This window comes from Malania oleifera, chromosome 3 (assembly GCF_029873635.1).
Source record: "Malania oleifera isolate guangnan ecotype guangnan chromosome 3, ASM2987363v1, whole genome shotgun sequence".
Lineage (NCBI taxonomy): Eukaryota > Viridiplantae > Streptophyta > Magnoliopsida > Santalales > Ximeniaceae > Malania > Malania oleifera.
Genome location: NC_080419.1, coordinates 33,770,077 through 33,781,108, shown reverse-complemented (window position 1 = coordinate 33,781,108; position 11,032 = coordinate 33,770,077). Strand labels below are relative to the sequence as shown.

At 36.7% G+C, this 11,032-nt stretch overlaps 1 protein-coding gene across 1 annotated transcript in view; it reads right to left on the bottom strand.

Annotated features, from left to right (window-relative positions):
* Nucleotides 1–4,266: 4,266 nt before the first annotated feature.
* The window catches only part of LOC131150605 (uncharacterized protein At4g14342), a 30,757-nt gene continuing 23,991 nt past the window's right edge, over nt 4,267–11,032 (bottom strand). The window contains exon 4 of the mRNA XM_058101430.1: nt 4,267–4,592. Within this exon, the coding sequence (XP_057957413.1) occupies nt 4,545–4,592 (48 nt within the window). The 3' untranslated portion in view covers nt 4,267–4,544. The remainder of the gene's footprint in view (nt 4,593–11,032) is intronic.

Sequence of the window (11,032 nt, the reverse complement as noted above, 5' to 3'; positions counted from 1 at the left end):
GGGAAGTTAGAAAGACATCTTATGAAGGATATAATGGGCAATTCAATTTTTGTCACAAAGGACTACTAAAAAAGAGTTTTGTGCCTTTTGATGTACTGTAATTTGTGTGTGTGTGTGTAAAGAAGCATATAATTGGAAACACAAACAAATTTATGGTTTTCTTTTAGAGAACTTTCAACAAACACTTGTAAATTGCTATATAAGGGTATGTTCTTCGTAGTTTGAATAAACTTTTTATCACCCTATATGTGCGTATTTTTTTTTGGTAATTATTGGCAAAACAAGTAAGCTTAAAAAGGATAAAGGCATACCTTATGTTAATGGCTAGAAATTCGATCACAAGAGAATAGCCTATAATGTCAAAGTTCCAAGTCAACAAATAGTGTTAAATTACAGAATAAGCATTTCATCAATATCCCAAGTTTGTGCAGCCCTTGAAATCTATAGATGTATTAATCTATTCCAAAATAAGCATAAATAAAAGTTTATCATCCATGTCCGATCATTTTTTACAGTTCTAGCATAGCACAAACAATGCAGTTATATGATTGAAATAAAGCTAAAACTTCATTTCTAAATCCAGTAGCAAGAACATGTAATAACTTCCAAATCTAGAATACTTTTAGCAGTCTTGATCATGTGGAGCACCATTAGAATTTATTCCTGTCAAAGCCTTTTTTTTTTTTCATTTTTCTTGGGCTTTTGACCTCCCCAGCCATTAGAGTTGATGCGCTTTCTCATTTTTCCCCCCTTTTATCTCATTGGACCTTGGTCTGAGTTGTTTCTCAATTTTGGGAGGGTCAATCAAGGTGCCCCCACTTCCTCTCTTTCTTTCTTTCTTCCTTTTCCCCCACCTTACCAAGGATCATCACAACAGTAGCAAGCTTCTTGCAAATGGCACCAAACTATTGACACAAAAAATGAAACCGGATCTCTACGTCCACAGATCATACGATCACCTACAATCTAATAAAAAAATAAAGGAGATCGCTAGTGGCTAAAGGTAGACTTCTCCGACACCCAAGTCAGTATCGGGGTAATGTATAATTAACGTATCTATAATTTTATTATAAAATTTAGCATGTCCCCTACCTTCTTCGTTGTAATCCTTTTATTGGCTACCCCAAAACACAAAGGGTTAAATTCCCCATCAATAGGAGGTTATTATCCTTCTTTAAAACAAGAATAGTCCCAGAGTGTAATTTCACCCATATCAATTAATAATAGCATTATTATTAACATAAAACTTTTAAAGCAAGGGTTTTAAATCCTCAAAAATAAAAACAAAAACAAAAACAAAGAACAAAAAGAAAAAATAAAAATAAAAAGTTGAACTTATCTAAGAAAGCCCCTCTTTAATTCCTTTCCATCATAGTTGACTAAACACTTGAAATTTGCTAATCCCCTTTGACCCTTCTTTGCCATAGATTTACCATCATCAAGCTGAACTTCATTTCCACCTTTTTTTTTTTTTTTTTTGGATTACGCACCGGGTATCCACGTGTCCGTTTTACGATCCACGTGACTAATCCTGCGCCCCTTGAAGTTGACCCCACAACTCCAAAGGGAGGGTAAATTCAGGAGTCCAGAGGCAGAAACGAACTCGGGAGGGTTTGAACACCTAATCTCGTGAAAGGCACTCCCACAGCCCGCACTACCACCTGAACCACACCCTGGGGCTAACTTCATTTCCTCCTTGATTATACAACATGAGGCCTAAGCTACCCAATAAATTTTGAGTTTGAATGTCTTTCTTAATAGATTCTTAAACCAGATTGGGCAAAACTCTATATTTTACCTTCAGTTCTTCTTTAGAAGCATCTTCCTCAAAAATATTAATTCCATATAATCCTTCTAAAGGAGGAGGTGGCACGTAAGATAAATCTCTAAGACAATCAAAAAAGAGTTGGAAAAAAAAAAATCCTTGTTGCTTCCTAATTTGGTCCAAAAAGTAAACTATTGTCATATTCAAAATCTCTACTACCTACACTATCATCCTTTGAAACATCCCCACATCTCTTAGTAACCTTACTTGTATTAATCCTCACAAGAATTGACTCCTCCACTACTTAAAACACCTTTAGAATCTCTCTTAAGATTTTTTTTTTTTTGGTCACCAGATGAATATCAACTATCTTGAAAATATTTTCTTATTTCAAAACCTAATTGCACTCCCTTACATGAGCATAAACCTTTTGACTCTTCAAATTATCTGAATTAACTCACTTATCATCTGAATTTCCTTCCAAACCAAGAATGAAGTTTTGATTTTCAACTCCACAAGAATAAGAATTCTATCCCCCATTATCAATCCCAGAGCTCTGTTTACTATCATTCTTCTCTAGAGTAGGAGACACACCACTTCAGAAAATTAATAAAATTTTTTGCAACTCACCTATCTAATTCCACCTCCTTTTCTTTTTTGTTTTCAGAGCAACTGTTTTTCTCCTCATGACCACCATAGATCTAGTTAGAAGCCGATTGAAGTGCTGAAATTTTTTTCAACTCACCTATCTAAGGAGAGATTAGTTCCTCCAACCTCAGATTTTTTTCATAATAAAGCCTTCTTTTTTACTAGAAACATGACTAAACATTTAGGCTTGCCCTTTCGATTAAGCCAACTGCAATTCACCTTGCTAAATTTTTCCCTCTCTAAACTAGCCCAAATATATAATCAAAATTCTACCCTTGTGAGCCTCCTTAACAAACAGCATATCAGAAATTTTAGAAGTCCTTTATTGCTCTCAAACAATCGGCCTATGTCTAAACTAATCATTAAAGATCTAGGCCTAGTCCACCCAACCTCCATCATCCCATCGTTCACACAAAACACCATAATTGCCTTTGGTTTGGCCTCCTCGACTGAAATTTTCTCCCTTAACAATGTCGATTGATTGTGCAAAGTTGTCAACAGGGCTTCCTCTTGCACCTTCCCCCCATACCAAACACGCACCACATCTTGCACATCTTTAGGGATCAAGCGAACTCCATCATTAGGATCAAGCAAGCAACAACCTTAGGAATTGAACAAACTCCATCACCATCAGTTTGCCTAACCTTTAGGATCAATTCTCATTACTCCTTTTACGATCAACTCTATCAATGCTTGACAAACAAGAACTCACCAAAACATCAAACTCCTTAAAAACCGAGACCACCCATTGCCTTGGATTTTTCAAAGGACAAAGATGGAATACCATTTGCTTAAATACCATCCAATAATAAACAAAACCCATTTAAGAGCTACAAAAACCCTAGCTTAAATTTCTAGCAAGAGATGAGAATCCCTATTAGAACCATTTGGCTGCAAGTGAAGAAAATTGAACCCATTGATTGTTGATCCTTCTCAAGAATGAACAAAGCTCCAAACTTTCCTACTTTATCCAATCTCAAATTGAAGGATTTCCCTTTAATCTGGATAAAATGAATCCCCATCATCAATAACTAACATCATTGCAATCAAAAAAGGGAGGAGAGTGAGTGAGAGTGCTTTGCATGAGAAAGAACCATCTTGAGTCCTCAGTTTATATACTGCTATAGTTGTGGCTAGGAAGCATGACAAGCCTTCAAGAGTACTTGTTGGGCATCAAGAGGAGATTTTGACAATATCCTAGCTTACAGTTGGACGAAGTATAGGAACCAGCGAGCCTTCGATGGAGAATGAGGGACCTAGGGCTTAGATCATTTTGGAGAGACAATGCTTCAAGCCATTGATAGAGAAGGGGGTTGCAAACCTCGCCAGGGCTACAACAAAGCTCCTACTCAAGGTAGAGATTCTCGGTGGTGAGGATTGTCAGCAGACAAACCATTGTGGTGAACTCAAGAACCCCAAATCTCTAGTGTTTGCTCCTAGCTTCAACATGCCTCTCTTCTATTATTAACTTAAATTAACAAAGTATAAATAGATGATACTATTACTATTTTATTGTATACGAATAATTATTATTATTATTATTACTATTTTATAATGTGCTAACATAGTAATCCAAGCAATATTTTAACATAAATTAAGAATTTTTGTTAAACCATTAGCAGTATTTTTTTAATAGAATTTCTTAGCCCCAGTTTCAACCCAATGAAACAAGATAAGGAAAAGTAGGAGGGAAAGGGCCAAGTGAGCATCAAACAAACCGCATAAAGAAAATCGGAGGGCAGTAATCCCCACTCTTACGTTCAGAGGACCCGTAAGGGTCAAATGCAATGTCAAGTGGTCGCTGCCAAGCTCACCTCAGTTCTGGGGTTTAAGATTCCAACAAAGACTGCAAGTCCGGAATCGACAGTTTCTTTTTTTGATACACGCACAAGCTTTGCCTGGCATTACAACCATAAAACTTGACCAAGTTCGTTCTAATATTGCAACCATCACTGAAATTTTTAAGGCAGCAAGCACCAATTAAAATACATTGTAATCTAAATTATTCTTCATTTTTTTTACACCACTGGGGAAAGACAATTACATTCCAAAATAAAACAAATAGAGAACTCTGCTGCCGGCAATCTAGAGACACTCGGTGCTCCAGACTCCCAGAACCCGTGAGCAGTTCTCAGTCATCTTCTCTATCTGGGGGGAGGCCGCAAGGCAGAAGCATTTTCTGCACAAGAGTTGGAGAATAAAAAGGAAATAGTACATTAGATGCTTCAGAAAGATATTAAACCATGATCATGAGATTGTAATCAACGTTACTAAACCATCATACAATACTGGCCCATAAGCATCATAAATAACAACAAAGTTCACACACCAGAACATGAAGACTTCATTAAAGAAATTGTGGCTATGACAAACACCAAGACTTGAGTAATAAAATAGAAGCATGCAACTAACTTTCTTATGTAGATAAAACTTTCTTTTAAAGAAAGAAAAAGATCAAGAAAATTACAAATAATTTTTTAAGAAAATTATAAATTATTTGTTGGTCATTCCAAAAAATATTAACTTAAGTTCATTAAGAAAATTGTTTCACGATCCAAGATGCAAGTATGCAGCTCTGAATTTTTCAGGAAAGGTTTAGGTTCTCAAGTTGTTAAATCAACTTGGATCAGAGCATCCTTTCATAAGAACATTTATAATATTTTTCTAGACAAAACTCACTTAAAATTCACTTATGAAGAATGCATAAGCCTCAATCAAAAGGAGGTGAGCTGTTAAACGCACATCATTTGTACAAATGTGTAAGCCTCACTAAGTAATGTGATTTCTTTTTAAAAGATTGGTAGAAGAATCATTTTCTGTTCTTGTATAGGCTAAACATTAGGCCACGGTATGAAGAAAATAGCATTAGTAAGAACCAGCACATAAAGTGAAAGTTTCAGCATGCAAAGAGGGTAGCTTTATATCAAACCAGCTTTCTAGGTCTGATAAAGCAGAACATAGAAAAATAAATGTTTTTTTTTTTTTTTGGATAGATTATGATGTTCAGAAGGCAACAATTTCCAAATAAGCCATCTGAAAGGGTTTTAGGTGCCTTTTTATGCCAGCATCACATTCAAAAAAACCCTCACGTAAAGAAAAATGCTACTTAACTGGACAAACCATTTTGCAATACAATGGGTCATAAACCCAGCCTGTCATGCCCCCACCCCCTCAATACCCTTTGTAATAATTCTCAGGTCTTAATGATGAAATCTCTAGTGAATGATCTCAACTATCCTATTTAAGATTCATGCTTCTCTTCTTTGTTCCTTGTCATTTCCCCTCAAGCGAATATATTCTCTTACCTTCTTCTGAAAAAACTAATTCATGCTGGTCGGACTGCCCCCCTTGGTAGATGATAACAAAGATATCTTTAACTAGGACAAGAAACAGAGTTCTTGGAATAATCATCAGGATTATACCAAAATCAATTCTCTGAGACGAAGTAATAGAGGAAGGACTTATTCCTTCAAGGTTCTACCTGATCTCAAGGGCAAAAGGTTAAGGGATTGTTTGTTCCTAAAAAAAAAATTGCAGCTGTTATATTCGTCACTTTCATGGTTTTTCCCCTAATCTACTAATTCAACATTACTCTCCATTCACCAATTAACAATTTTTTCATTCCATGTCAATATTCCCTCGTTAAGGGGAAGGTCACTATTTATCCCTGCCAGGGAAGGCACTGATAAGTGTCTTAGATTACCCTAACCTAATGAATACAGCATTATGCTATAATGCAAACAACCTAACCACCACCACCCCACCCCCCCCCCCCCCCCCCCACGCTTTTTTGCGTCAACTTCATTAGGCAATCAAAACATTCCTTCACAAAACAACTAACGGGAGGATCACCTGCAGAGAACTTTAGAAGCATATATTGCTATAGCTTTACAGATTAGGATTTTTATTCTACTTTGGGAGAACTCTGGTTATTTTAGAAGTTTAGTTAGTTTAGGGTTAATTTATGTATTTAAGTACTTCGAGGTTATTTTGTAATTTCTTGTTTTAGTTGTGGTGTATAAGTACAGGCCTTGTGTATTGTAGACACTTTCAATAATTCTGAATTCCAGAACAGTTCTTGTTTCTGTATTCTCTCTCTCTTTCTCTCTCTCTAGTTAGTTTAGGGTTAATTTATGTATTTAAGTACTTCGAGGTTATTTTGTAATTTCTTGTTTTAGCTGTGGTGTATAAGTACAGGCTTTGTGTATTGTAGACACTTTCAATAATTTTGAATTCCAGAACAGTTCTTGTTTCTGTATTCTCTCTCTCTCTCTCTCTCCGACAAGAGCAATTTTAGGATTTTTATTCTACTTTGGGAGAACTCTGGTTATTTTAGAAGTTTAGTTAGTTTAGGGTTAATTTATGTATTTTAAGTACTTTGAGTTTAGTTGTGGTGTATAAGTACAGGCTTTGTGTATTGTAGACACTTTCAATAATTCTGAATTCCAGAACAGTTCTTGTTTCTGCATTTTCTCTCTTGTTTCTTCCTCTTCCTCCTTCATTTTAGTTGTAATGTTGGTTTTATAAGTGCTCTCTCTCTCTCTCCCCCCCCCCCCTCCCCCGACAATCATATCATTGCATCATGTTCACGCTCACAAACCAGAGCCACCATAATTCTCTTTCATAGCTGCCTACATTGCTTCAAGCCAGATAACTCCAACAATTTACACAAAGAAATCAAGGAAAATTGGAATTTGAAGTACTGCTAATCAACTTGCAATTTCCCATAAAATTACAGCCCTGCCCCTCATCACACCTCCGCCATTGAAGACATACAAGCCAACAGCTGTGCTCCTCAACATTCCCTCACAAGAACTGTAATTACCCAGCACTTGTTTGAAATTGCATTGGCAATATTTGCTCCCCAGATTTTAAATATATACATACATACATACATATATATATATATATATATATATATATTTAACAGTTCCTCATATATCTCATTCCCACTTAGTTAGCAATTCTCAACGATTGATAAAACCTAGATATCCTTGCAATTTGATGGTCGTTCAAGTTCTCATTTTTTCTTAGATTGGTTGGATGAGATGGAGAATTATTTGAGTCAGAATGGGTAGTGTAACCACCAGAGTATCTAATTTGTTAAATCAAAACTTCTCAGTTTGGCAAGGGCAATATTGACAAAAAGTTGAAAGGGACGAATTATCTTGGAGAACCACTTGCCACCTTATAGTCTGAAATGAGATATTTTAAGAGAGAAATATGCTACACATTCTTATAGGGAGCAATTAGTAGACCAACTGTGCAATCTCAAGCAACTATTTTCTAGTGTCACTAATTATTACCTTAAATTTAAAGACTTCATGTATCAGTGTGTTCCTAGTGAGGAACCTGGAGCAGTGATTATGCTCAAAATATCTTGAGACAAAATTTGAAAGCAGATTATTATGCATAACCTAAAGTGTCCCACCACTCTATTTGACACTTACCATATTGCTTTAAAGGCTGAGAGATCTCCAGCTACCCACCCATAACACTTCTAATGTTAAAGAGCTCCATCAGCCTATATCAGTTTCTAAATGGTCAAGAGGTAGTCATAACCCCACCAAGATTTTCAAAAGATTCTCAGCAATCAAAATAGTGCTCATGCAAATTGTTGCATAATTGGGTCTAATGAGTCATGGCTACATAGAATTGCATGTGATTAGTGCACAAATTTTATATTGTTCAGTGGACATGAGTCATGAATCTTCTCATCAAAAAAGGGCCTCAGACTTCTCTTTAGGTGACCTTCAACACTGTTGGTGGTTCTAGGTAAGAGATGGGCCTCGACTTGTCACCAAACTTGGTTGTCGAGACTCACAATGAACTTCAAAATAAGTCAACAACTACTAGAAAAAAATATATTCGTCAATGACCTTGCTCTTCAACTTCAATTTTACATTTCTAACCCTGTTGTTGAAAATCCTGAGAGATGATTCCTCCTCCATCCAGTAAATAGGTACCTCCATGTCTCACATCTTCTCCCTCCACAGGTTCTTTAACCAAATCTAGTGAAGCATTTTCCATCCTTCTAGAATATGTACTGAATGCATATTTTTTTGAGATGCCAATAGATTTGGATATTAAATTGATTTCTTGTTTGGGGAACTTATTATATTAGAAGACATTGGAGCATTCTTTGCTACTTGCAGTTGGAGGATCTTTCAGATATTTTCCCATGATAATTGGTGCTCCAAAGCACTTTGTGCAACCTCTTGTTTTCCTCCATGTTTGACTTTGTTCTTGCTCATGGAGTTGATGTCCGACTTTGTTCTCCCCCCGCCCCCCCCCCCCCCCCCCCCCCCCCCCCCCCCCCGTCTCTCTCTCTCTCGGGCAGCCATCTTCCTCTTCTCTTCTTTTTTTCTTCCTTCTCCTTCTCTTCCTTTCACTCCCTCAATCCCCCTATTCTGTTTCTGTTTAGTTCTCTCCAGGCATCAATTTCTTCCGCTTCCTTTCTTCTTCCTTCTTCTCTCTCTTTCTTTCCCTTAGTTCTCTCTGTTTCTGTTCCTGTCATGCATCAACAACCCTTAGCATACAACATAAATGATAAGGAACTTCAAGAAGAGACTTTGAAGGTTGTAGTCAGTAGCCTGATGTGAAATACCCTGCCCTAAAAATTTAATGTGTTGGGACTCTAGGCCAAAGGTAAGGATGTGACTTATTGCAGAAATCAGTCTTGCCTTGAACCATGGGTTCACAAGTAGGGATAAACCCCAATTTCTCACATTCCCCCTCCCTTTTTTTCCTTTTTTTTTTCGGGAGGCCTTTTCATTTCTTTTCTTTTTCTTTTTTGTCTTTTTTTTCCCCCCAGTTATAGAGAATGTTCAAGCTAAGAACCAATCAAACAAAACCATCCAGAGGTTATCTTGAGACGGTCCTCTGATGCCCAAGTTAGTCAAATGCATAGGAGTATCAACAACAGTGTAGATTGGTCAATTGCTCTACCTGGAGATAGGCCTAGCTCATCCTTTTTATGCTTGTGTCAGTGTGAATATATTTTTGGAAATAGTCATTGATCCTACAACATCTTTGGTGCATCAGTTTCTTATTTAACTAATGTGAAGTGTGATAACAGAACATATACAACATTCGTTATATAATAGACGTTTTGGCTACAAATGTACTATCCATTATGTAGCCGTACCGACTAGGCATAGTTGGCATTTCCTCACGTAAATATTTGACTTGGTCCAGGATCTACTGACCAACCTTACCCATGCTAGACATGTCCTCGCTAATGATGACGCTAGGTTGTCTCCGTCTGATCTCCTTTTCAATGCTTACTTGCGTGTGTTCATTTAAGGAAATGATGATTCAGGATATCCTCGAAAGGATAATGGAGAAGATCATTAGTGGTGGTTTTGGGGACTACACAATGAAGCTTGTTTCAATGGTTTCAATATCCTAAAAGCAAAAGGGAAAAAGAACATACTTAGGAAGTCAATTATCTTGTCTATACTAGAACACTACTATAATATTAAAAAGATGATTTCCCTTTCAGTACCCAATTTTTCATTTCCAAAAATTTTCCCCACTGAAAAACTAAATACAATAAATACTATTTAAGTTGCTTTAACTTAAAAGAGTAAAAAGGTAACCAAACACTTCACTCTACAGACCTACTTTCTAAAACTACCCTTCACTCTAAAATTATCTTGTCAATACAAAACTACTTTTCGAAAATTCTAACTTCTCACAACTACAAACTTCCTCCAAGTACTCTACCATAATACACAATTAGCGAGCCACGGAGCATGAGTGAAGTGTGTGCTGCGTTTAGCAAAAATCAAAAGAAGAGATCAGGGATATTATAGGCATTAGCTTCTATGAATATTGGGATTTCAAACAACAAAGCAACAACCAATGAATTGTCTGGAAAAGACCCATTAAGAGGTTCATGGAGATACAGACAGGAAGTAAAGTAAATACCCCAAAGAGACAGCAGTGAGACCAAGGTTAATCTGGAGATTGATATCGTGAGAGATGGGGTGCATGAGAAGGGGGCTTATTTGAATATTTAGGTTGCAGAGAATGTAGTCTACCCAGCCATACTTCTTAAATCCCTTGTATGTCGATCAATATTTTGTGAGGCTTGAGATTGAACATGCAGATTGGTACTCCATCAGTCGTCATTAAGGTCATTGAATATTAAGTGACACAAGAAGTGTTTAATCTGCAATTAAAGCATCTACTCATGATGACTCTACTTGTTCCATGTTCTCAAATTAACAGCTCATCAACAGGCAGATTTTGATGAAATTGTTTTATGAAGTCTAACATTCAAACACCACTGACAAACACAAGTGCTAACTTCATGACCCAGATTACAAGAACTATAGAAACCTGTAAAGTATGATTTTATACCAATACCAACATCTTAGCTGTCGACCTCTACTAATACCAAGTTATCAACACCAAACTTGAGTGTAATACTGTTGGATGTAACAAGCTTAAAATGTAGTCAAATTAGAGATAGAATAACATGGCCTGCAGGCCACCAGAGAAGCAAGCTATTATGGTGAAAGGAAGCCTAGGACTAGGAGCAAGGCAGTAGATAGAGCCAGGGCCCAGGCTCCTGATGATGAAGAGTAGATGGTTAGGATAACAACTATTAAG